Genomic DNA, 27,163 nt, shown 5'->3' on the forward strand with positions numbered 1-27,163 from the left:
GCACACTCATTCATGTGCACACATTCACTCTCTCACACACAATCACAATACACAATCATACACTGAGGCACATAAAACTACTTTATAAATCATAAAATTATTCTATATCACTTAATAAATGTAGTATATTAAATGGGTAAGGTACAAACATTTTCATAGTTCAGCCTGTAGTTACTCTTTGTCAACCAACAAATTAACATTGTTTATTAGTACCTCTTCTCTTCATAAGTGCATAGGTTAGCATTACATAGTGCCTTAAGGAATTATTTTTCTGTGATCTTCGTAGATCTCCAAGATTCTTTGGAATCTTGAATTGCAACCCTAGGCTCCTCTAAAATCACTGGGCAGCTAAAACATGGAAAAATGATTAAAATGTTGTCCTATTTGCCTCCATACATCTTTCTATATACCTTTAGGAGTTTGTCAGCTGAATGTATGGTTACAGCTTTACAATGAAAAAGTATAATTTAAGAAGGAACAGGATTAAATACAATGAAAGAGCCAGTTAGAGGTGATTCTGAATGTGTGCATATGGTGCTTATTTCATTGGTTCTCTGCTTTCCTAATGCTTCCACTCTTTAATACAGCTCCCCAAGTTGTGGTGATCTGCACCCACAAAATTATTTTCCTTGCTACTGTAATTTTATAATTGCTGTAAAACGACTGTAATTTTGCCACTTTTATGAATTGTGACACATATCAGTGTTTTCCAATCGTCTTTTGGGGGCGGTCACAACCCACAAGTTGAGAACTGCTGGTTTAGAGGGACACATGTCAAGTTAATTTTAGGATATGTTAAGTTTCTATGTCTTTGACGTATCAAAAGCACATGTTGAAGCAAAATTTTGAGCAATGGGTCAAGGGGGTCTCTGAGACAGAAAAACAAAGCTGGCAGTAAAAACTCAGAAGCCCAACATGCCAGCTAAGGAACCCAAGGTAAGCAGTGGAGACAGAGCCCAAGCTGAGAGCAAAACTTACCTCTTTCCAGGAGTAAGACTACTAAGGACATATGAGAAGTGAACATGTAAGGGAAGGGACTGAGGGCTGCTGGGATAGCTGACCAGGGACACTTGTTTGCTGCCAAGCCTGATGGTCTGAGTTGAAGCTCCAGGCTTTTCATGGTAGTATGAGAAAACAGAATTCCTGCAAGTTGTCCTGTGATCTGCATATGCACACAGCCATACATGTAACTACTGCCCAGAAGCCGACCCCCAACACATACACACACACACACACACACACGCACACACACACACATACACACACACACACACACACATACACACACACACACATACACACACACACACAGAGAAAGATAGAAAGAGAAGAAATAAGTAATAAATATGATTTATTAAAAAAATAACCTGGGTTGATACATGATAAATTTTATAAGTGAAGATGGCTAATATTTATAAAACCATATTAATTTCCCTGTTATGTTTGTGCATGATCTTTGCTTTTAAAAATACACGGCAAAGTGTCTCCCAAAACAAGGCAAATAATTCATTTGACATAGCCAGGAGACTGGTCAAGTTCCATATTTTTAGAAAAATGAAAAGTGTGGTATTTATTGTGAGGTGATGGGAGTATTCATTATCTAAATTTTAGTGATTATTTCACAGTATGAATCATAAATAGAAATTTGGCATATGTAACTGAGGAAAATGCTATGTGTATTAATGATTTAAAATGGACATTTGACACGAACAGAAGGACTGTAGTGTGATGCCGTGTGCACTGCTATAGATCTCCATGTCTATGGTAAAAGCCAGGCAGTACAGCTGTGTCTGGATAAAAAGCCATGCTTTGGCCTTCTGTGTCAAGATGCTGAGTACTTCAGTTCACACTGGCATGTTGGATGCATACTAATTTCACAAATTAAATGATGTTATTTAAGCTAAGAAAAGGAAAAAAGAAATGCACTGCCCTCCACAATTCAATGTGTGAAATAAGAAAATGAGCACTGTGAAAGTTCTCCCATAAAGGATGTCATTGAGATGTTATTTTGTCATGAAAAACGCATTCCTCATCAGAGGAACTATCTTGAGAAGGGGCAGGGAAGGTTTTACAAGATTAGGGAATTCTGAGGACTCCAGCTTGGGGTGAGCAGGAGGATCTTTTCCACTGTGTGTTTGTTCTCGTCCTACCTGAAACACTTTCATCCGATGCTTCTCCAGTCCTGCACAGGAAAAATTCCTAAGGTATTCAGAACTGCCTGCACTGCTCCACATTTACATGAAGGAGCAAACCCTGAGCTTCTGTGTTCTAACAGCAAGGGCAATAACAATCCAGAAACATCTCGCAGCTTCCTCCAGTCAGCTTGCTCAGTCTATTATCTGACCTTGCTCCAGCTACACCAAATATTTATGTAGATCAGCATAATGTCCTATCATTAGATTTTCTTCTCTAATTTGCTGTAAAGCCAGTGTTTCATGTGTTGGCTCTTCTTCAGAATACAATAGTGTTTCCTGTTGAAGCCTGCATTAGACTGTGGTGTTTGTTGACTAAACTCTATTATTAAGTGTACTATTCAGAGCTTTGCATAATAATTTGCATAACTACCGCCAGAAGTAGGCTTTCCTCCCCTAGGAAGCAAGTTTGCAAAGACAACATTATGAATTTTCATTGTTGTCTGTTAGTTTTTTACCTCTAGGCGTATTCCAATATTATGCTTAAATGCAGTGTTTCTTTTTTACATTATGACACATTCTGATAATAATAATATGACTGAATGCATTACAATGCTATGTGTCGGTTCATTTCTTCTGGTTACCACTGACCTTTGCTAATGACCTCTTCTCCTATTTCAGGGTGAAACAAAGATCTTAAAGCTAAAGAATCTTCGACCTCAGGACTATGCTAACTACAGCTGCATAGCTTCGGTGAGGAATGTGTGTAATATTCCTGACAAGATGGTGTCCTTTAGACTTTCCAATAAAACAGGTATGGAACTGCACATGTATTTAATACGTGTGCTTCCCACAACTAGTTTTTAGAAAACTATTTAACCTACTTACAGGCCACTTGATGGCTACAGAAGATGGAACTCATGTTTTTTTCCCAGATATGTTTGGCTCTAAAGCTTTTAGTAAAGTAATAAGGAAAAAATAGCTGAAAGGGGCTGTGTATTATTAGGTGTGTAATGTAGAAATACTAGTGTCTTAAAATACTGTAGTCATACAGTTTACAAATTAGTCTATATATCATTTAAAGAGATTTTGAGGAGTATTGGATTCATCATATAAAAATTTATCATCTATTTTGCTGAAAATGTCTTATGGTTACAAAGCTAAGTAAGACTCTTTTACAATGTTATTTTTCAAATAAAAAATGCAGTGGGTAAATTCAAATAGTTTTTACCAAGATAGTATTTTTGTACAAGAAAAAATTAATGTGTCGCTATGTCAGAAACATTTAGAACACACATTATTTCTTCTCCCAGCAAAAAACTGCTCAGCAAATTCCAACCAGCTTACTTAGTGAAAATACGAGAGTTAAGATTTTATAGAAATATGTTCCAAACTATATTTCTACCTCTGCATATGTTCCATCAAGTTGCTAAGTTGCTAAAATGTCTGTTCTTTTATTCATTCATTCATTTAATCTGTAGTAATTTCTTGAGCTTGTCTGTGAGTCAGAATTCATATGTGTAGGACATTGGCTAATGGCTTTACAGTAGTAGGAAGTGCTATATTAAGCACCTGGTAAAAGTCCATAGAAGCAAATATAAAAATAATGTAAAAAGGAAGCATCAACTTTATAAATATGTTTCATTAAAAAACAGAAATACAAAATCAGAATGTTTTAACACAGTAAGTGAATGATTTCATGCCATTTTAAATTTTTCTTTTTTTTTGTATTTTTCTTTTTTATATCCTTTCCATATTTTAAATTTAATTAATTCACTTTATATCCCAATTGTTTACCCCTCCCTTGTCTCCTCCTGGTCGCACCCTTTCATGCCACTAAAGAATGAAAACAGCGTATTGTAAAAGTAGAATAACATATAAACACTAACTATAATCATATATTGTCCATTCTTGACATGAAATAAATTTAAATTACTCTACCTTTCTACAAATATTTAATTTTTACTTTTTAAAACTAGCATACAAGGTATCGCTATTATTGTGGTATTTTTGAACAATGAATGGTATAGTGGGTCTCCTTCCCCTTAATCCAATTTTTTTAAATATATGTATATATCTTAAGAATGTTTACTTTATTGTGTCTGTGTATGAGAGTGTGTGACTATGTGAGTGCATATGTGCATTGTACATGTAGAGGTCAGAGGACAGCACCTGAGGGTCTACTCTCCCCTCCAACTTGTTCAGGGCAGAGTCTCTCTTGTTCATTTTGTTACACTGCAAATACTAGTTTCTGGCCAATTCTTCTGTCTCTGCTTTCTACCTCATTTTAAGAGTGCTAGGATTACAGGAGGCTCAAGGGCTGTACTCTGGGTTTCAGGCTTGTGTAGCAAGTGTGTTCATTAGATAAACCATATCCCCAAACCGTAGACCTGTGTGTGTGTGTGTGTGTGTGTGTGTGTGTGTGTGTGTGTGTGTGTGTGTGTGTTAGAAGTCAGTTGATCCATGGAGGAAAAAACAAAATAAAAAGGAACTACTTCCTATTGATGGGTAGATATAGTTAGGTTTCTGAAACGGAACAATGTAGTAACCAGAGTGTAGATATAAATAAAGACACGTTAGCCCATTAGCAATATTAAAATGAAAAGTGGCAGAATTCTAAGGTGGGGTTTGTTGCTAGCTACCTGTTTTGGTTTTTTGTTTGTTTGTTTTTTGTTTTTAATAGAGGGAATGGTTGTGCTGTATTACAAATGTTCTGTTAAAAATGTAAACATTACGTTCTATTCTATTGGTCCCCACAACATATATGGTTAATCCAAAAACAAACGCTATTGTTCCTTATAAATTGTGTATTGAAAAATAATCTTGTGTTGTTATTTATAATAATTATTATTTTACGCTGGGGAAATTAATTGAGATTTTGTCACTTGTTTAAGTCTTCCAACAACTAGAATCAGACACATCATTTACCTAACGTCTTACACATTCAAATCAGCTGTTATTGCATCTTTCCTATCTGGTTTTGCTCAGTGTTAGGAGGGTTTGTGCATTTCATACAGATGGAATCATCAAAGCTCCCAAAGTGCATCCTAAAGAATTTCAGCTCAGACCATCTTTCTGCAAGCAGGTCTGTAAAACAGTAGATGACTCTAAGCCCAGTTTATTGTTCTTCTGACATAAAATAGAAGCATAAATGTCAGGGACATAATGTGATGTTGTAGGTTATGTTAAAAAAGTGTGGTGATACACACAAAATATTAAACCTCTGTCCTGCAACACATTATGGAAAATATGTACACTACAAAAGATAAAAAATGTATTGCAAAGGTTGCAATATGTTTGGTTAACATCTCCTGTAACAAATATGTTTGTTCAAAATTCCAAAATGAAACATTGGAGATTATAGTTCTGGTACAGGACAAAGAACAGAGGTATAATTTTTACTGTGAACAAACTTGTAGAGAAAATCTCTGTAGTCAATTAAACTTGTTAAGGGGGATCAATCTGAAGTCCTGTTTATAAAATGACCAAGCCACACAACAAGCTAACATAGAAACAACTTCAATGATAACTGTTCCTCAGAGTTCTTAGAACAAAGCAGATTCGCCTTCAATAGGTGGCTCAGTCCACTCTACTATCTGCGGAGGCAAGATTTTGATGTGAAAACTAGGAATACAGACACCGAAGACAGTTAAACATTTGATTTGGATAACAAGATAATTTCTTTGTTATCAGAATAATTTAATGAGCTCATTCCATTCAGTGCAAAGGAGTTTTGTTAAGGAAAAAAATGTTCTAGATTTTGTTAACATTTTGAATGCAGAGCACACGTGTCCCTTTAAACTTCAGAGTCATCTACAGATTAACCAACGATGGGCTGTCTTGGCTTTCACGGAATGAATTAACATTGCATTTCAATTGTATATCAAACTAAGCAAAATGTTTAATAGTATTTGAACCTCAACGATGACACTATTAAATGTTTTGTCACAGTAACACCACTATATATTACATCATATTATATTACATTATATATTACATTACATTAGCCAGATTGTGTTAACCCTAGTATGTCCCTTCATAGCATTTTATATAAAAGTGATAAAGTAATGTATTTACTTATTTCCTGTCACTCACACTGAACAAGTAACAAAGTGCTGTGGCCGTTTCCGGGGTTGGTTGGTAATTATCACATTAGTTTCTTTATAAAAAACTACTGATGTAGTTTTATTTTCCATAGTTGATTAAAATAAATCCACTTAGATTTGTAAATTTAAAATCTTAATAAATAAATATGTGTATTTTGAAATGATCATAATTATGGCAGAGAAGTATAAGTTATTTAAAATACGTGTCTACAACATAGGCTACATAGAAAATATGATAATTTTTCATTTATTTTAATATATTTCAAACACTTACATGTTGATGTCTCATGATTTCAATGGCAAATAAGAATTAAGTAGGTTCCCTATATTAGGATGAAAAACATGTTTGGTATCTGCCTGCGAGGTGATGATAAAGACTATAAAGGAACAAGACAGGTGGGTCTAATTTCACGTAATTATATAGGTCCTTTGATTTAGCCTACACAGCCTTTCCCATTTACAAAAATTACCTAATTAGGATGCCTTCCTTAAAGGTGGGTTGCATCCAGAGTGACGCATTGCAAAAGTGGTACTGTGTAAACAAGTAGTGCAGCCCCGTGCCTCCCCTGCTGTTCCCTCATCCTCCCTGCCCTTCCTCTGCTCCTGCATCCTTGCATCACCTTACCTCCCTCTTTCCATCCCTCCCTCTCAGTCCCTCTCTTCTCTCCTCCTCATACTCTCCGTTCTGTCTTCATCCCTTTTCACAGATTCAACAGATGTAAGTAAGATAAGCTCTCTTGAGTTTGGGATCTGCTATTACAGCTCAGTCAAAATCAGCACCGGCTGTGAACTGCATTATAAATCTGTGTATGCTCTGTTCTTTTAATGGTGGTCTCCTATGTTTGGAGAAATGCAGCTACGTGTTATAGGAAATAAAGCATTATTTTAGTTATAGCAATTTGATAGCTAAAGTTTTGAAACAAAATATATAAATAATTCTTTGTATAATATATACATTATCAGAGGTGCCTATTTAAGATTAAGAGAACGGAGTATTGGGAATTTTGCTCTTAAACATAAACACTGGTTCTTTCAAAATAGAACTCTATTGTGATTCTTTATAGCTTTATATACTTTGTTCTGGGAAAATAGAAAGAAAGAAACTCTAAAGGAGGGAGAGGAAGTTTGAAGCTTAAGAAAAAGAACCACTATTTTGTCCTCTTACCAACATTATTTTTTAAAGGCAGGGTCAAGATGCTAATGGCTCTATTATATGACAGCGAAATACGCACTTTTCTGCCTATATTTTTTAAATTTAGTATCTGAAATACTAGGGAAACTCTTTACTTTTGTTTTTTTGAACCCTTGAACACTTTAAGATATTAGGAAGAGGTAATTTAAATTACCTGGAACAATAGGGCTTACCAGTAAAGATGTCAATGTTTAACAGTAAATGTTGTTAAACTGTTGTTGACCATAGATGTTTTCCTGATCAGGCATGATGTGTCACACCTGCAATCTCAGTGTTAAATGGGCTGAGGCAGGAGGATTATGAATAGTTTGAATTCAATCCGAGACATTTAATGAATACGAGGCCATTAAACGCTAAAAGATAAGGGCTTGTCTCTCTCAACAAAGCCTCCATTGGAGTGAGCTATTATTGGGAGAGCTTTTTTGTAAATGATTTGATTCAGGAAATTAGGGTAAAAATTCTAGTATGTAAACTTAGAGACAGTAATTGAATTGTTTTTTTAATTACATTAAAAAATTATAATTTATTCATTTTACATCTAGATTGTAGCCCGCTCCCTCATCTCCTCCTGGTCCCACCCACCCTCCCTCTTTCCAGCTCTACCCCTTCACATACTCCTCAGGAATGGGGAGCCCTCCTCCCCTACCATCTCACCCAAGCCTTTCAAGTCTCATCAGGACTCCCTGCATCTTCTTTCTATGGGCTGGCATGGCCACCCCTCCCCCATGGAGAAGTGATCAGTGAGTGGTTAACAGGGTCCCTGTCAGAAGCAGGCCCTACCTCTCCTATTATGGGCCTCACATCGAGACTGTGCCGCCTTTCTATCACATATGAGCAAAAGCACCGATCTTCTCCACGCACAGTCCCTGGTTGGGGTATCAGTCTCTGTAGGTGCCTCTGGGTCCAGATTAACAGGCTGTGTTGTGCTTGTGAACTCCTGTCCTCTTCAGGTCCTTCTGTCCCCCAACGCTTACCCAAGTCACCCTGAGCTGTGCCCCAAAGTTTGGAGTCTCCCCATTTGCTTCGATCCCGCTGGGTGGAGTCTTTCAGAGGACCGCCTGTCCTCCTCCTTCTCTTTAGGCACTTCCAGTGTCTATTCTAGTGTCCTGTCTGAATGAGCATTAAGAATCTCCCTAAAGTCCTTCTTGATATTTGGTTTCTTTAAGACTGTGGATTGAAGTGCGGTTACCCTGTACTATATAGATTATATCTGCTTATAAGTAAGTACACACCATGTTTGTCTTTCTGGGCCTGGGTTACCTTACTCACTATGATCATTTCTAGTTCCATCCACCTTCTTGCAAAGTTCAAGATTTCCTTGTTTTTAATAGCTAAGTAGTATTCCATTGCATAAATGTACCACAGTTTCTTTATCCATTCTTCAGTTGAGAGACATCTAGGTTGTTTCCAGATTCTGACTACTATGAACATAAGTTGAGCAAATGCCCTTGTTATATGGTGGAACATCTTTCCGGTATATTTGCAGGAACGAGTATGGCTAGGTCTTGAGGTAGAACTAGTCCCAATTTTCTGAGAAAGTGCCAGATTATTTTCCAAGGTGGTTGTACTACCACCCTGCCCTGGAGGAGTGTTCCCCTTTCTCCACATCCTTGACAGCAGGTGCTGTCACTTGAGTTTTTTATCTTAGCCATTCTAAAGACCTCTTATTATACAGGATTGTCTTAGCTATTCAGTGTTTTGTTTTTTCCATATGAAGTTGAGAATTATTCTTTCAAGGTCTGTAAAGAATTGTCGTAGAATTTTGATGGGAATTGCATTGAAACTATATGTTGCTTTTGGTAGATGGTCATTTTTACTATGTTAATCCTACTGATTCATGAGCATGGGATATCTTTCCATATTATGATATCTTCTTCAATTTCTTTCTTCAGAGACTTGAAGTTTTTCACACAAGTCTTTCACTTGCTTGATTAGAGTTACACAAAGATGCTTTATGTTTTTGGGGGGCTATTGTGAGTGGTATTGTTTCCCTAATTTCATTCTCAACCCATTTTTCTTTTGTGCACAGGGGGGCTACTGATTTTTTTAGTTGATTTTGTATCCAGCTCCTTTGTTCAAGGTATTTATAAGGTGTAAGCTTTTTTGGGAGACTTTTTTTGGGGGTCACTTATGTATACTACCATATCATCCAAAAATTGTGATACTTTGACTTCTTCCTTTCCAATTTGTGTCCCCTTGATATTCTTTAGTTGTCTTATTTATCTAGCCAGGACTCCAAGTACAATATTGAAGATATAGTAAAAGAGTGGACAGCCTGATCTTGTCCCTGATTGAGTGTAATTGATTTAAGTTTCTCTCCATTTAGTTTGATGTTAGCTATAGGCTTGCTGTATATTACCTTTACTATGTTTAGGTATGTGCCTTTGTATCTCTTATCTCTCAAAGAATTTTAACATGAATGGGTGTTGGATTTTGTCAAATATTTTTTCAGCATCTAAAGAGAGGATCATGTGTTTTTTCTTTCAGTTTGTTTATATGGTTGATACATTGATTAATTTCTGTATATTGAACCACTGTTGCATGTCTGGGATGAATGAAGATTACTTGGTCATGATGGGTGATAATTTTATGTGTTCTTACATTCTGTATGCAAGTATTTTATTGAGCATTTTTGCATCAATGTTCATAAAGAATATTAGTTTGAAATTCTTTTTCTTTGTTGAGTTTTTCTGTTGTTTTGGTATCAAGGTGACTATGGCTTCATAGAATGAGTTTGGGAATGATACTTCTGTTTCTATTTTGTGGAATAGATTGAGGAGAATTGGTATTAGCTCTTCTTTGAAGGTCTGGTTGAATTCTGTGCTGAACCATCTGTCCTTGGGCTTTTGTTGATTGTGAGACTTTTGATGACTGCTTCTGTTTCCTTTAGGGTTTATAGGACTATTTAATTTCTTTGCCTGATCTTGATTCAATTTTGGTAAATGGAATTTATCAAGAAAATTTTCCATTTCACTAGGGTTTCTTTTTTTTTTCTTTTTTTTTTTTTTTTTTAGCATATAAGCTTTTAAAGAAAGGCCTAATAATTTTTGTACTTCTTTGGTACTGTCTCCCTTTTCATTTCTGTTTTTGTTGATTTAGATACTATCCCTTTCAGTTATTTTGACTAAAGTTTTGTCTATCTTGTTGATTTTCTCAATGAACCAGCTCTTGGTTTCATTGAGTCACTGAATTGTTTTCTTTGTTTCTTAATTATTGATTTCAGCCCTGAATTTGATTATTTCCAGCTTTATACTCCTCTTGGGTTTGCCTGCTTCTTCCTCTACCCCTCAGAGTTTTCATATGTTCCATTAAGTTGCTTGTATGAGATGTCTCCAATTTCTTTATGAAGGCACTTATTGCTATGAACTTGCCTCTTGGCACTGCTTCCATTGTGTCCCATGGGTTTGGATATATTGAGCTTTCATTTTCATTGAGTTCTGGGAAGTCATTTATTTCTTTACCTCACCCTAACCCATTGCTGTTGAATAGAAAATTGTTCACTATCCATGTATGTGTAGGATTTCTTTTGTTATTTCTACTGTTGTTGAAGTTCAGCTGTAGCCCATGGGGTTCCAATGAGCTACAAGGGATTATTTCAATTTTCTTGTATCTGTTAAGACTTCATTTGTGACTAAGTCTATGGTCAATTTTGAAGAAGGTTCTGTTAGGTGATGAGAAGGTTGATTTTTTTGTTTTTATTTTTGGGTGAAAATATCTGTGGATCTGTTATGTCCATTTGATTCATGACATCTGTTAGTTTCATTATTTCTCCCTTTATTTTCTCTATGGATAATCTACCAATTGGTGAGAGTGAGGTGCTAAAGTCTCCCAGTAGTAATATGTGGGGTTTGATGTGTCAGTTAAGCTTTAGTATGTTTATTTTACAAATGTGGCTCTTCTTGTATTTGGGGCATAGATATTCGAGATTTTGATATTGTTTTTGTGGAATTTTCCTTTGAAAAATATGAAGTGTCCTTCCTGATCTCTTTTGATTGATTTTAGTTCAAAGTCAATTTATTAGATATTAGAATGTCTACTCCAGCTTGATTGTTGGGTCCGTTTGCTAGAAAAAACATTTTTCAGCCCTTTACTCTTGAGGCATATGTTGTAGCTGAGGTGCTTCTCTTGAATGCAGCAGAATGTTGGGTTCCGTTTATGCATTCATTCTGTTAGTCTGTATCATTTTATTGGAGAGTTAAGACCATTGATGCTGAGAGATAGTAATGACCAGGGCCAGTTAGAACCTTTTCTTTTGTGGTTGGATATGGAACTGTGTTTGTGTGCTTCTCTGCTTTTGGTTTTGTTCTAGTAAAGTTATTTATAGCCTGTGGGGTTTTTGGGGGGTGGGAAGTTAACATCAGGGTTTTGGGGGGTGGGAAGTTAACACCATCCAGTAAGGGTTCTCATTATAATATCTTCTGTAGTGTTTGAGCAGATATTTTTTTAAACATGGTTGTATGATGGAATGTCTTGTTTTCTTCATGTTGAAAATTTTGCTGGGTATAGTAGTCTAGACTGGCATCTGTAGTCTCTTAGAGTTTGTGACACATCTTTCCCGGCCCTTCTGGCTTTTATGGTCTATGCTGAGAAGTTGGGTGTGGTTCTGATAGGTTTTCCATGTTACTTGCCCTTTTCCCTGGCAAGTTTTAATATTTTTTTCTTTGTTCTGTACAGTTAGTGTTTTGATTATTATGTGGCAGGATGATTTTCTTTTTTGGTCTAATCTATTTTGTGTTCTGTAGGCCTCATGTATGCTTACACAAGATGGGGGAATTTTCTTCTATGATTTTGTTGAAAATATCTTCTAGGCATTGAGCCAAGCATCTTCTCTTTGAATCCTGTAATTCTTATATTTTCTTTTAGCATGTTTTCTTGGATATTTTGTGTCAATAATTTTTTAACTTTAATATTTTCTTTGACAGATGCATCAATTTCTTCCATTATGTCTTCTATGTCTGAGATTCTTTCTACCATCTCTCTCTCTTTTATTTTAGGTTTAATTTTTTTTTAGTTTTTTATTAATTTATTCATATTACATCTCAGTTGTTAGCCCATCCCTTGTATCCTCCCATTCCTCCCTTACTCCCACTTTCCCCCTACTCCCCTCCCCTATGTCTGTGTCTGAGGGGGACCTCCTCCCCCTGTATATGCTCATAGGGTATCAAGTCTCTCCTTGGTGACCTATTATCCTTCCTCTGAGTGCCACCAGGCATCTCCATCCAAGGGACATGGTCAAATATGGGGCACCAGAGTTTGTGTGAAAGTCAGATCTCCTTTTCCACTCAACAGTGGAGAATGTCCTGTCCATCGGCTAGTCTGGGTAGGGGTTCGAGGTTTATTGCCTATATTTTCCTTGGCTGTTGCCATAGTTTACGGAGGACCCCAGGGCCCAGACTCACCTGTAGCTTTCCAGGACCCGCTGGATCCTTCTATTTCCTCATTTTCCCAGGCTTCTCACACCTAAAGTCTCAATAGGCTGTCCTCCCCTCTTACCCACTTTCCTGGTAGGTACAGTTTTTCATGGGGACGTACAACTTGGACTAGTGTCTCGATATAAGTGAGTATATACCATTTAGCTCTTTTTGCTTCTGTGTGAACTCACTCATTATTACAATTTCTAGTTCAATCCATTTGTCCACAAATTTTGGAAATTCCTTGTTTTTAATAGCTGTCTACCATCTCTCTTATTCTGTTGGCGATGCTTACCTTAGCAGTTCCTGTTTTTTTCTAAGTGCTCCTTCTCCAAGATTTCCTATACCTTTTTTCTTTTCTGTTTCCATCCATATTACGATCATGACTCGTTTTACTTATTTCATTCCTCTGTTTGTATTATCTTCTATTTCTTTATATGATTTTTTTTTCAATTCCTTCACCGATTTGTTTGTATTTTCCTGAAATTCTAATAGTGGTTTATTCATTTTCTCTCTAAAGACCTCAATCTGTTCGCTGATACCTTCTTGTATTTCTTTAAGAATTTTCTTAATTTCTTCCATTATCATTTCCATAAGTATAGATTTAATGTCATTTTCTTATGTTTCAGTTGTTTTACGTGATCCAGTGCTGCTTGCCATAGGATAACTGGGTTCTGAAGATGCCATATTACTCTGGTTTTTCTGGGTTATGTTTTCACGCTAGCCTTTATCCATCTGGATGTCTATGGTGTTGGCTGGTAGATTCTGTTGCTCAGTGGAGTTGGGGGGGGGGTCAGGGAGAGGTGAGCTGTGTGCGGGAAGCTGGGTGTTTCTAAAGTTGCCCTTCTCAAATTGTTAGGAATGGTTTCAGATTGGCAGGTGGTTCTCAGGGACTTGCCAGGGACTCTCCTCAGCTGTTTGATCATAGGGGTCAAGTGGGCTCCTCATGTGTCCAAGGACTGTCCTCTGTGGAAGGGGAGTCCCATAGTTTGCTGTCTTACTACTGGCTTTCTTGTTCCAAGGTTAATGAGGTCCTACTGAGGAGCCATTGTGCTCAATCAACGTGCTCTAACACTATGTTCACTGTCTTGGGGAGCCCAAGGTTGGATCTGCCTGCCCAGGTATCAGAAGGTATCCATTCCAACATGGGAAGGGCTGATGTTTCAGCACCCTGAATGTCTCCTCCATCTGACAGTGAGTGTGAGCACCTGTGGTAGGAGGTTCATGTTCCTTTCTAGAAGGTAACCACTTCACTACAGGTCTCAAGGTTGGTGCCACAAGAAGCAGTTCCCAGAAATTCCTGCTCTGTGGGTGATAGTGAGCACCTGAGGTATTAGCTGCTTGTCCCAGTCGCAGAAAGTAACCACTTCACAGGAGGGTCTGAGGTTGGGACCCCCACAAGTCATGGTATATTACAAGTCTCTGCTCAGTGGCAGTGAGCACCAGAGGTTGGAGCTGAGCTGCCCAGCTGCCATAATCTAAGGCAACACTGACAGGATCCTCGGTGTTTATCTGGGGTTTATTCAGGTGACCTGGCATTGGATCCAAGAGTTTCCCACACTGTAGGTTCTTGTCTCACTTACGAACGATAGACATTTGGAATTTGGGGTTCCACTGCAGACCTGTCAGTTGCTCTGCTCTTACTGCTGTCCTGCTATTCAGTTACAGTGTGTACTCGGCTTCTGCCATCTTGGATCTTTTGAATTCTGTTTTTTACACTCCTTAAAATGATGGACATCTGGGTCTTCCTGTGGGTCCTCTAGGAAGTGAAGTGGGGATCGTAGCTGACATGGATGCTGTTGCTTGCTATTGGATCCCTTTCTCCTAGCTAGGCAGCCTTGTCTGGCCTCAATGGAAGAGGATGCAGTTAGTTCTGTTGGGACATAAAGTGGGCCTCCCTTCTCTGAGAAGGAAGGGGAAAGAGGATGGGAGGGTGGAACTGGGAGAAGAGAAGGAAGGGAGATGTGATCGGTATGTAAAGTGAATAAATAAAGAGAAAAGCTAGGAACAACAAAGGCTAAAATATTCACAGTCTGCTTTTATAGGTAGTAGATTCTAGGTATATAAAACAAAAGTATTTGGTACATAGGAAATATTCAGTAGTTGATACTTACAATAGGATTTATAATCTAAATAATAGAACATAATATGCTTGCAGTCATCAACCAAGCTATGATGATGAAGAAGATCTCAAAATTGTGCTGGGATGCTTCTTTCAGTGACTGGTGACAAGACCGGAAGTCATCATCATTCTTTATGTTCATTATCCATAAACTACTGTCTTACACATAAATACTACTTTCCAGGGAAATCTATGCAAACTAATGCTTATATGTGCATATCGGTATGTGACTGGTCACTGACTATAAAGTTTAATATAAGTATAAATATGACTTTTTGGAATAGTTAAGTATGTATGGCAAACAGAAATCAAACTCAAACCCATTTTTAAAAGTTCTTTGTCTCATAATGTTGTCTAATATTTTCTTTTTCTTTATTTTCTAAATTTTATTCCTTATTATTTCCTTATTTATGTGTTTCTCTCTCTTTTTACCCCACACGTTCTTTGCATATATATTATGGATTTCAGTTTAGTGTTTTTATGTGATTCATAAGTGTGCAAGTTAGTGGATTTCTGCATGTGTGTGTGTGTGTGTATATATATATATATATATATATATATATATATATATATATATATATATCTTTTGTTTTTTCTTGACTCCTTTTCTTCTATTCATTTGTTTTGCTCTATATCAATGTGTTTTGTTGTTTTGTCTTATATATTTTATTTTATTATTATCTCTTTGAAGCCTGTTTGTTTTCTAAGTGGGAGGTTAAGTGGGAAGGAGCTAGGAAGGGAAACTGTAATTAGGATATAGTATGTATGAAAATACATTTTTAATAAAACAAGATAAAAGTTTGTAAAACAAATATAGGAAACAAATAAGGTTGTTGATACACACCAGATCATCCATCTAAGTGCTTCCTCATCTCCTAAAGTAATCGAACGTAAATATACTTCAGTCTCACTAATGCAACTTCAGATACAGGAAAATATAGAAGATGGCTTCCCTGCCAACTGGGGAGAAAAAGTAATGGTCATTATGAGGTTTCAACTTTGCTCTTCCTGAGGGTTTCCACAGCAACAAGATGACCCAGATTTTCCAAAATTCTATTACCATAGTAACAAAAAGTTTTCAAGTTGCTGGGCTCTCCTGCTACCTTGTATTTTATTGTCCTCCGAATGAAATTTTGACATTCCTGATATTCAAGTTTATTTTGAGACTGTAAATTCTTAGCTATAAAGCATTCTACATCAACTAGCAACTTTCTGAGAAGGTACAATCATTTTTAAAACTGGATGGCAAAAAATACAAGATCAAAGATACTATTAGTCAAATAAAAGACAGTACTATATGTACTGAGATGGAAACAGATGATCAGAATGTTCTTTCAAAATGATATTAATATTTTGGAACATCATCAAATAATGTTTTCCAAAGCCATCTAAAATTGTCACTTAATATATGTTTTCAGTGAAATTGTTTTTAATCTAATAGGCTACTTGTATTTAATTATATCAAATCATCATTCCTTTATTTCTTTACTTGAATGTGTGTGTGTTGAGGAAGTTCATTTGTTCCACAGTGTACATGTAGGGGTCAGAGGAAAACTTGCAGGAATTGGTTCTCTTCTTCCATGACTTGAGACCCCAGGATAGATCTGTTTGCCACCCTTGGCAGCAAGTGCCTTTAAATGATGTGCACCCACCCACCCAGCCCACAAAGCATTATTCATAAGAAAATTTTAAAGGAGCTTATATCACTTGCTTAGTAATTACTTCACTGAGTTAGAAGGTAAATTAAGTACATGTTTTTTAATCCTAAGAATATTAATTTTGTATTTTTAAACTGAAACTTGTAGAGCAGAGAATGGTTCTTTCCAAGTTTTCTCTTTCTATCAAAAGTCTTAGGAGTGCTGTTATGCTTCCACCCTGCCTGCTGGTGATTACAACTACAGATGAGGCTTCCGCTTCTGAGGCACATAGACTACTAACTCTGTCTCCATGCCAGTCATGGGAGTCTACTCTTTTCAGCCTAGCATTTCTCAGTCCACAGAAACTGTTCATGATCTGGGGGGTGGGGGTGCGGGGAGGTGGTTGGGATGGAAAGAGGAAAAGGAAAAAGAGGAGATTAGAAAAGGGAAGTAAAAGGTCTAGAGAGAAAAGAAACAGACAGACAGAGAGAGGGGGTGGGAAAGGAGGTTAACCAATGACATTGTCATTTTGTGTAATAGTTATTCCAAAAATGCTCTGCTGGGTGCAGGCGTCACCTAAGCTCTAAGACCACATGGGCTGTATACAACAAATGTACACTGCACATGCAAAGCTTTAAGCCATTCGTAAACATTGTTCCTTGCATTGTAGCAAAGTTACCAATATGCAATTTTTACTCAGCTTGATAGATTCAAACTAAAGATACCAGGAAACTTCAATTTAAAGTATATAAAATAAAAATAAAAACAGTGCACTTATGCTATTCCTAATACCAGTTTTTTTTTCACCAAATGGTGCTTTTGTAAGAAAAGTGATATTTTAAACTCACTTGTTAAAGTTATAAAATACAAACATATCCAAAAATATGTTCCTTACCATTCATGTTTAATTTTCAAGACTCAATAAAGAGTATGAACACTACTTGTCAAGCTCTTTGACACCCCTCTAGTTTGTATAATCAGTTACAGTATACAAAAAGAATATTTTGCATGTTAACACACATGTCAACAGTATTGAAGTTTCAGTGATCTTTTTCATCTCCGGAAAAGTGCAGTCCCAGTGACTGTCATGTACTATCTGATTTCTTTCACTGGGGACCATCAGAAAACCAAAAGTTGCCACAGATCATATTGATTTTTGTAATAGAAAGAAACTCCCAGTTTTTTGTTTGTTTGTTTGTTTGTTTTGTTTTGTTTTACCTGTTTTGTTTTGTTTTTTTCCTTTTTTATGATTGTTTTCCCTGACTAGTGGAAACCTGAATGCTCCTAGGTCAAATGGAAGAATTTCTAAAATGCTAGATTATCTATTTTTAAGCAAACAGATGATTTAAACATTCTTTTGCAACTTCTATTTTCCTGAGGGGTGTGGCACTTTACAAATTACTGACTCTGATGAGAATGAAAAACTTATCATAGATGTTACATATAGCTAGTCCTATTGCCTGGTCTTTTTATGTGTTGGACTCTGAAAGTCCTAGTTTTCAAAATCTAGTAGATCTGAGCAAACCAGAACAATATATTATTCCAGTGATTTAATCTATCACCCAGATATATCATATCCTATGTTTTGTTTTCTTTCTTTCTTTTGTGGTTTTTGTAGTTTGTTTTCATTTGCCTTTGGGTTTTTTGTTTGTTCGTTTGTTTGTTTGGTTGGTTGGTTTGGTTTAAATTGGTTTGTTTTTTGGAGACATTGTCTTGCTGTGTATTCCTGACTAGTTTGAAACCTGCAATTCACTGTGTGGACATTCATAATAGTCCCCCTACTTCTGTCTTTTGAGAGTTGAGATTTCAGATACACACAACACCCATTATCAATGCTGATTATGTAAAGGATTTGTCAACTGAACTTGGAAAAAAAACAGAACATCTATTTGAAAGAGCTGTTGTGGGTCCTATTCATTCTTATCTTATGGAGATTTTTATCAAGTCATTCAATTTTTTTGGATTTGTTTTCCCACTAAGTAATACTGATTATGCGGTTAGTGAAATAAAATTTTATGTAAAAACATTCATTATAATAAATCACTTCTATTTATCAAGTTAACAGTAGCATCAGCAAAATTAGAGGAAATGAGCTATCAAGAAATAGGTGCTGAACTGCCAAGTGACCCTTGAGTCTTAAGATCCTTGCATGCAAAGTCAAAGCTTACATTTTTTGAGACTATTAATACCTGATTGTTTGTCTCATTATGCAAGGGTTTTTTTAATACTATTCAAGAGAAAACTAGCCATCAAATAACTTCTGAACTAAATGCAGTTTTTAAGGAATCTGCAAATAGTTTTCTCAGTGACACTCATTCTGAACTTTCTATCAGGGAAGAGTTAAACATACAAAGAGGATATATGGCTGCCCACTGCTCTTTCCCACCCATAAGGCTTCTAATTTTCCTGAGGAATTGTATGCTGTTACATTGTGATGATAACTGAGATTACATGTAAATTTTGCAGGCAAATGGAGGGTCACAGTGGATGGGTAGGAAACCCATCTGGCCAAAGGACTTCCTTCTTCTATTTATTAAGTTGTTTTGGGTTTGTGAAAAGTACAAATGATTCAACCTAACAATCTGCAATTCAGCAGAAATATTAAATCTCAACTATTTTGTTGCAACTACTTTGTTCATAATTGGATAAATAAGAAAAATGTTAAGTCTTACATTCATTAAATGTAAACTCACTAATACATTATGACGTTTGCTTAATACCTTCTTTCTACTGTGTTGATTTCTGTAATAAAGGAAGCCAAACATGTCCTCCAAGTTTCTTGTAATCCATCATCCAAGTCAGCGAGTTACATGTAGAATTGTCAGATTTATTTCTTAGGGATTAATATTTCACCAAGCACTTATAAAACATATTTTTCCAGCGAAGATGAGACAAAATTCAAATAGTTTTCTTTTAGTGGGCCATGGATATATTTACTTGCTTAATACACTGTAGTGATAAAGTACATATATACTTTTGTCTTTATACTAAATATTTGTGTTTTCCAAGAGTTTTCTGCCTAGTCTTAAATATAAAATTAATGAATAACATGGCTTTATGTGGTTATGGAATCTCTGTTAAACACACAAACGTACCTAACAAAATTCATTTATTGATTTGTGTGTCTTTTTATTGGCTTCTGTGAATATTTTAATTAAGTTGAAAAGACCACATATTGAAGTCATCATATATTCAATATACAGACAATGTAAAGAAATAGGTTGGGAGTCTGGGAGATAATAGGCAGACAGAGCAACAGTTACATAAACATCACTTAATGGATTGTAAGTCAAGGTATTCTTTTTTATTTCATAATGTGGCACCTATTTCTCAAAGCACTACATTTTTTTCAGCTATTAGTTCCTGTTTTGGACAAAGTCTTAATGATGACACTTTCATTTATTGGGGGGGGTGATAAACTCATGTTTTTTCTGTTGCTACTCTGTTGCTATAGAAAATAGACTTGTCCAATTATTCAGTAATATGCTTCATTTTGTGTATCGGTGATATGCTGCCTCCTGAATCCCCAATAAAGTCATCAGTATTGATTAGTGATAGACATGCAGTGTGATGGGAATTTCTTGATTGGCACCTTGCCTTCTTGCTCTTTTAGTAAGACTTGTATGAAATCAGAAAAATTATCAAGAAAATTAGGTATAGCATGTTTAACATACACAGATGTTACATTTTGCTTGAAATTACTTCTTGGGTTTATACTTTAAAAATATGGGGATATTGTTACTTTAATTGGGTAAAGGAAGATATTAAATATTGATGCAGGCTAAATAAAATATATATGTGTATATTAAGGCAAAGTTGATTTATAATGTGTTAGCATGATACCTATGTAATTGTGTGTGTGTGTGTGTGTGTGTGTGTGTGTGTGTGTGTGTGTGTGTATTAAAACTTGAAACACTTCTGTATTTAAAAAACAGTGGTAAACTGGGCGGTAGTGGCACATACCTTTAATCCCAGTGCTCGGGAGGTAGAGGCAGGTAGATCACTGTGAGTTCAAAGCAGCCTGGTCTACAAAGTGAGTCCAGGACAGCCAAAGCTACACAGAGAAACCCTGTCTTGAAAAACAAAACAAAACAAAAAATTTGGTAAATATTTTCTTTACAAATATATTTCAGTAGATCATCAATCTGATAAATATAGAAAATATAGTTTGAGTAAAATTAATATTAACTGTGTTGGAACTAGAATGTGAAAGCTTTATTTCTAGTAACATTGGGAAATGAAATATTGACAGAATATTGTACCCATACATTTCTGTGTAAAGGGGACGTGAATTAAGAAGTGAGTTTTATCTTTCATTGACTAGTAGTACTGAGATGGTTTTATTGCTCTTTACTTTTTCCTAAGGAACATTCCATTTTGTGAAGCTTATATTTTTTTCTGTCTAAGGATACTGCTGCCTATTTAAAATCTAAGCACCTTCACTATCACATAATAGCATTCTCTGAAAACACAGGACAATATTTTGAAATATTCAGTCTGAAGCCTCAAGATAAGAAATCGAGCTATTTAAGTGTTGGGCTTGAATGTCATTTGATCTTGATCAGTAAGAACACAAGTAGGCAGCAGTTTGTAGTCACTGCAAGTCAAGTCAACACAACCCTGTAGTGACATGGACTACAGAGTTCATAGTTTAAAACTGCCACATTTTCCAGGGAAAAACACAACCTTGTGGCTTTGAAATCCAATCCACCTACATGTAACACTTGGAATTACAGCCTTCTCTTTGGTAGCTTAATTTTTTAAAATACTACTTGTAAATCTATTTCACTTTAATTTGGGGTCAAAAACTAAAGATGATATATGTACTCTTACATTTTATGCATATATATTATTGCTGGCTATAAGTACAGTCATGCACTGCATATTTGCAGAGGTGATTTGTTTGCTTGCCTAATGCTTTATGCCCATGTTTTGTAATGCCTCACTTCATTCTCCCTCAAGCCCTGGCAACCACAGTTCCACACTATGAGTCTGTGAATTTGATTGACTATGTTAGATACTATTTATAAGGAAAATTAGATAGTATGTGTCTGTTAACTGCTTATTTTTCTTATCAAAATCTTCTCAGAGTTCATCCATGTGTTCACATATTACAGAATTATTCATTTTGAAAAACATAACTTATTATGTCATATGCAGAGATTATATTTACTATATCAAATCCCCCTACATAATTTGTGATTTTTTTGTCTGATTTTTGGTCATCATACTGTAGTGATTATAAAACTCCTAATATCTCTGAGTTATTGATTTAATTTTTCTGAGTACTATTCAGGATCCCAAAAAGCATTTCAAGGTAATCTGAAAGTTATATTTTTAATTGATGATGAACCTCCATGCTGATGCTTGCTGTACTGTTTTGTTCTGTTCTCAGTGTGCAACTTTCTGAGTTTTCCAAAATATCATCATACTATTATGTATTGAAAAATAACAACTATTCTGAAATTTATGAGTAATGTCATATTGTTGTTTTTATTTTTCCTTCTATGGTTATTGATAATAATGAAACTGTTTTGCCTATATCTATTTGCTTTTGTGTGACCTCTTTGGGAACATTTCTATTCAAGTTGTTAGCTATTTTTAGAATTGGTTTATTAGGAAATAGGGATATATAATGAGATTGTTATATGCTTTATAGACTAATTCTCAATTGCATATGAAGTACAAATATCTTCTTCCTTTCTGTGAGTTGCATTTTTCTCCTGGTGAATTTTGTTTGTTTGTTTGTTTTTGTTATGCAGAAATATTTCTATTTGATAAAATTTCTAGTGCTTACTTTTTCCTGTCTTTTTATAAAAGTAATATGTTTACACATGTAAAGCGTGTTGGACATTGCCTCAGATACAGGCACAGCTCTTATCAGCTTCGTCTATCAACGCACTCTAGGAGGACAGGATTTCTATTTGATTTCTTATGGCATTTTTCAAAGCCCAAGACAAATCCTGGTGTACTGCTGATAGTAATATCAAAGTTGCATTTTTCTTAAAATAACTCATAAATAGAGAACTAAATCAAATTTAATAGTCTCTGGGCAGGATAAAAAATTAAAAAAGGGTCAAGAGAAAGCTTGTAAATTTGGGAAAAACTTTGTGAAATACCTGACAGAGAATTAATATCTAGAATATACAGAAAGAATAGTAACTGCATGAGGTAATTAAAACCTGTTCACAGTGCATTTTGTAACCAGTTAGAGGTTTTATAAGTAAACTGCTCAATTTATCTAATTAATAATCACTGGTACAAAAGAAGACATAGGTATACTTCCCCCATTGCAGTCAGTATATTCTGCTGCTATCACTGACGGGCATGCTTAGGCTCCAAATATGATTTTTAATACTTGCTACATCCTGAGCCAATTTAGACATTTGAGCACTAAAAGTATAACTCTGTCAAAAGATGTGGTTTTGTGCCCCAGGGTTTTCCTTATCATGGCAGAATTTGCTCTAGGCAGACCTCCTCAGAAACTAACTTATTTCCTCTTTGATTAAAGAAAAAGCTGGGACTCCAGAGAATTTTCAAAAATCCACAATCAGCATTCTATGAATTGAAGTTATGCAATTATACATGGTTCAAAATATAACACTGAAATAAATTGGTCCCATGATAGGTAATGAATACTAAATCAAACAAATATTTTAAGTAATATGGAAGTACTTTCTAATATAGCACACAATTAAAAAATAAAATAGCTAGCGGTAAGATCAACACCAGATGGTCTTCGTTTGTTCTATCCTTTCATTGATCTTTTTTTAGACTTGGAGGAGTTTTAAATCTTGAGTGATATTGACTGAAAACTTGGCATCTCCTCTCAGGGCGGGGAGGCCCTCCATGTGCCCTTCATTTTGGTTTCAGAGGCACAACTTAGCTTAATTGTTCTGTCTATCAATAGTAATCTTCAGTACTATAATTGAACAAAGAGCTAACTGCAAATGAGAATAAAACATATTCACTTGTTGAGCAAGATCTAATAAATTATGCTATATCAATTCTTTCCCATAACTGTTAGTAGTATAATATATAAATGATTACAGTACATTTAAGAATAAAAGAACTAATAAGTTGATAATTGCTGTGCTTTATAAAAGTAAATGTCTCATACTATTTGCTGGTGGGTTTGTTTGCAAACAGTTGGCCCCACTTGCTTCAAAATAGTAATCCTCCTCTGGCCTTAGTTTCAACAAGTATGATGAGTACCAGTGTGTGCCTCCACACCTGGCACATTTTTCTAATTCCTTTCTTCATAAGAACTTTATTAGTCACCCATATCCTCCTTATGTCCTCTATTGTGTGCTGGTGATACAAAAATAAATAAGCAAAAATGTATTACTCTTGTCACCTTGATATACTATTCCTAAAGATCTCACAGTAAAAGGATAACAGTAAGTGTTTTCATGGTAGACTATTACAATCATCTTCGCTTCTGAAAAGTAGGAATCAAACCAATCAGCTGGGTGAAAGCTGCAGATTTTGATGAACAATTGACATTGAGATTTAAGCATAATAACTTAGTTAATGGCTTGCTTGCCAAATAGAAATATTTAACTTTGGTTTTCTTTCTATGAGTGATGGCTGTCTAAGTTTTTAGCTTTATTTTGAACTTGAAGGTGACCAATCTTACAAAGACCTTGCCTGCTCAAAGGAATAAAAGGGGATTGTGGGCCAATAGAGGAAGTTATATGCACCAGGGAAGCTTATCTTCATAACGCTTTTCTGTATTTATTAGGATCTTAAGTGTTTATATTGTCATAGTTGATTGACGGTGGACATTTTAATACATTGATTTCTTTTACATGTTGAACACAAATTCCTCTTATTTTGCTCAAGGGTTAGATTCAAATGAGTCATTTGTAAGATGTTACAATGTCTTTATTCAGTGTAAAATATACCAGTTGGCATTTTCTATAATTTCTCTGTTCTAATGACAGAATCTCGGTCAAGGGTCAAAAGCACACATGGGTTCAGAGATATTTGAGATGATGTAACAGTGTAAGGTCACATGAGACAAAAGGCACTTATATCTAAAGGTCTCATTATTTTTGTTAGCATGTGCATTTCTGAATGTAGGGAAGTTTTGGTTGTTTTATTCACTGATACATTGTAATACATATTGCATAGTCTGAAACATGCCGTATAAATGTCTACTCAATAAATAAATAAATAGGTAGAGTGTTTCACTGGGAAGAATCAATGTTTAAGGACTTTCAATCACTGATGATAATAACAACAGAATAACACTGAAAGATAGTGTGACATCATCCCCCAATTAAAACAATCTAGAGACTCTATTACTTGAAATTTCTGGTGTTATGAAATTTGTTGCTTTCTGAATCCTTTAATGCAGTTTTTCATGAAGAAACATTATGCTTTCTTGATCATTTCCAGAAATCTCTGCCAGGTGGATATTATGATAATGAAAAATGTATGTTGGTTTCAATATTTCTAGCAAAGGTTCACTCTTGCATTGAATATTATTTATGGATACTAACTCAAATACTGCAATATCCTTGAACATCATTTCAAATACACTTTCTCAGTATGACATCATCCTTAGTATTCATGAGCTTCAGCCAATAAGTGAGTGTTAATACTGAAACAAATTCACATAATGGGTAGATGGTCATTCAGATTTCAAATCTTCAAAAATACCCCCCTTTTTATTTTGTGAACTATTCATTTGCCCACATTTGGCATAAATACAAATGGAAAGTGAAATCATCATGAATTATCTGTAATGACAGTCATGGTTTATTTCAATGAAATGTTTAGGGGCTTTTTGAAGAAAATCATAGTTTCTAAGCATGTCTCTGCATATACAAACTAATCTCAGATGTCAGCATCTTACATGTTTTCCTGCCACATTATAAACATCAGGTCCCAGAATGAAAAGAGGAAATTAATTTCTTGTTTTTATTAGTGTTTATTACTTCAAACTGTACTCTCATTTCCTTCATCTGGCACCTATACCTTGAGTGACAGCAGGGTCTCCCTTCATGATCTTCCTTTGCCATTTACACTGCATCTTCCTCTAGCTAGTAATTTATATTAAGTACACATGGAAAAAATAACCCACAGACACCAAGTGTGCTGCCTTCTCTTTGTAGACTCTTGTAGGCTACATTTTCACAATCTACTTTATTTAGGGTTCTTAAATGCTTCAACCACCCTTCTAACCCATTGACAAGGGGTATAGGAGAAAGGTTAACAGAAAAATGGGGTTGTGGACCAGTTTAGAAGCAGTTCCTTGAGGTAATTCCACTCTTCCTTGTCAGGACACCAAAAGTTCAGTCCAATAGCAAGCACCAAACACCAGTCCAGAAAAACATCACATGCACTTTCATTGGCCAGTTTTCAACTTTGGATGGACTAAAAACATTTCCACATCCCACATTTGAGACCAAAAAAAAAAAAAATCAGTTAAAAGAAACCAAAAAGTCACTACATGTTCCTCTTTTTGTTTAAAAATTTGTCTTTTCCTCTAACATTAACAATCTACATACAATCAAAATAATTATGAGAATCATAAAACTAGAACTTTATGTCACAATTTAAATGAGCTGCTTATGTACAATATATCAAATAATTGTCGAACAAAATAACCTTAAATTTCTACCACTGAACAATAGTCAAGCAAAAGATCTTAAATTTATATCACTTAATAACAGTCAAACGTAACAACCTTAAATTTCTATCATTAAACAATAGTTAAAGATAACCTTAAATTTCTATCAATATATTACATCATATCAAATAAAATGTTTAACAGTAGTAGATTCTATACTTTTTATTAATTTTTACTTTATTATTTATTCATTATTCTTGTTATTGCTATTCACTTTCCCTTCTTTTTCCACATCATTAGATAAAATGGAGAGATAAGAGCAATGCGAGATCACTGACTTGATGTTTGTTTTGTTTTATCCCTGACCATAACCAAGAACAACCAACCACCCTAGACAGTAACAAAAGAACCAGAACATACTAAACAACCATAACCATCTACCCTACATTTTGGAATTTGGGAGTAATGTTCTCTAAAATTATTTGTCTGGATGCAAAGATATCTTTTGGGTATGCTATGAAAATTGGGATAGTTGTCAAATCCTGGGAAAGCTTGCTGTATCTTTTTTCTGTACTGTGTGTGTGTTGTCCATCCATTCTCTGCGTTCTCTCTCAAGTCTCTGTATCATAGGTCCAGTCTCTTTGTTGTCCAGTCTCTGTATGATTGATAGTTGATTTGCATGCATGTTTTGGAGAAATCGGTAACTGAAACAGTCAGTGAGAGTGAATTACCTGGGCTATTTCCTTTGTGAATACATTCATGTCTCAGCTGATACATTTTCCCTAGTCAGATATAATCTTTATAAGTTTTGTTGGCTATATTTTTTCATTCCCTGTAGATACATAGCATAACCATGTCCCCATCTTAAAACTATTACAGTTTCCGTTCTAATGTCAGCATAGCCTTATACTATATTGCTTGGCCTAGTTCCTCAGTTTTATATATATATATATAATCCAGTGTCTCTCAGCCGCTGTTGTTCC

At 35.4% G+C, this 27,163-nt stretch overlaps 1 protein-coding gene across 2 annotated transcripts in view; it reads left to right on the plus strand.

Annotated features, from left to right (window-relative positions):
• MDGA2 (MAM domain containing glycosylphosphatidylinositol anchor 2) overlaps window positions 1-27,163 on the plus strand; it is a 771,250-nt gene that overhangs the window by 508,246 nt on the left and 235,841 nt on the right. For both annotated transcript variants that reach the window (XM_084793705.1, XM_084793706.1), the window contains one exon: window positions 2,814-2,946. In XM_084793705.1, the coding sequence (XP_084649831.1) occupies window positions 2,814-2,946 (133 nt within the window). The remainder of the gene's footprint in view (window positions 1-2,813; window positions 2,947-27,163) is intronic.

Source organism: Acomys minous, assembly GCF_964271855.1.
Source record: "Acomys minous genome assembly, chromosome: 8".
Classification (NCBI taxonomy): Eukaryota; Metazoa; Chordata; class Mammalia; order Rodentia; family Muridae; genus Acomys; species Acomys minous.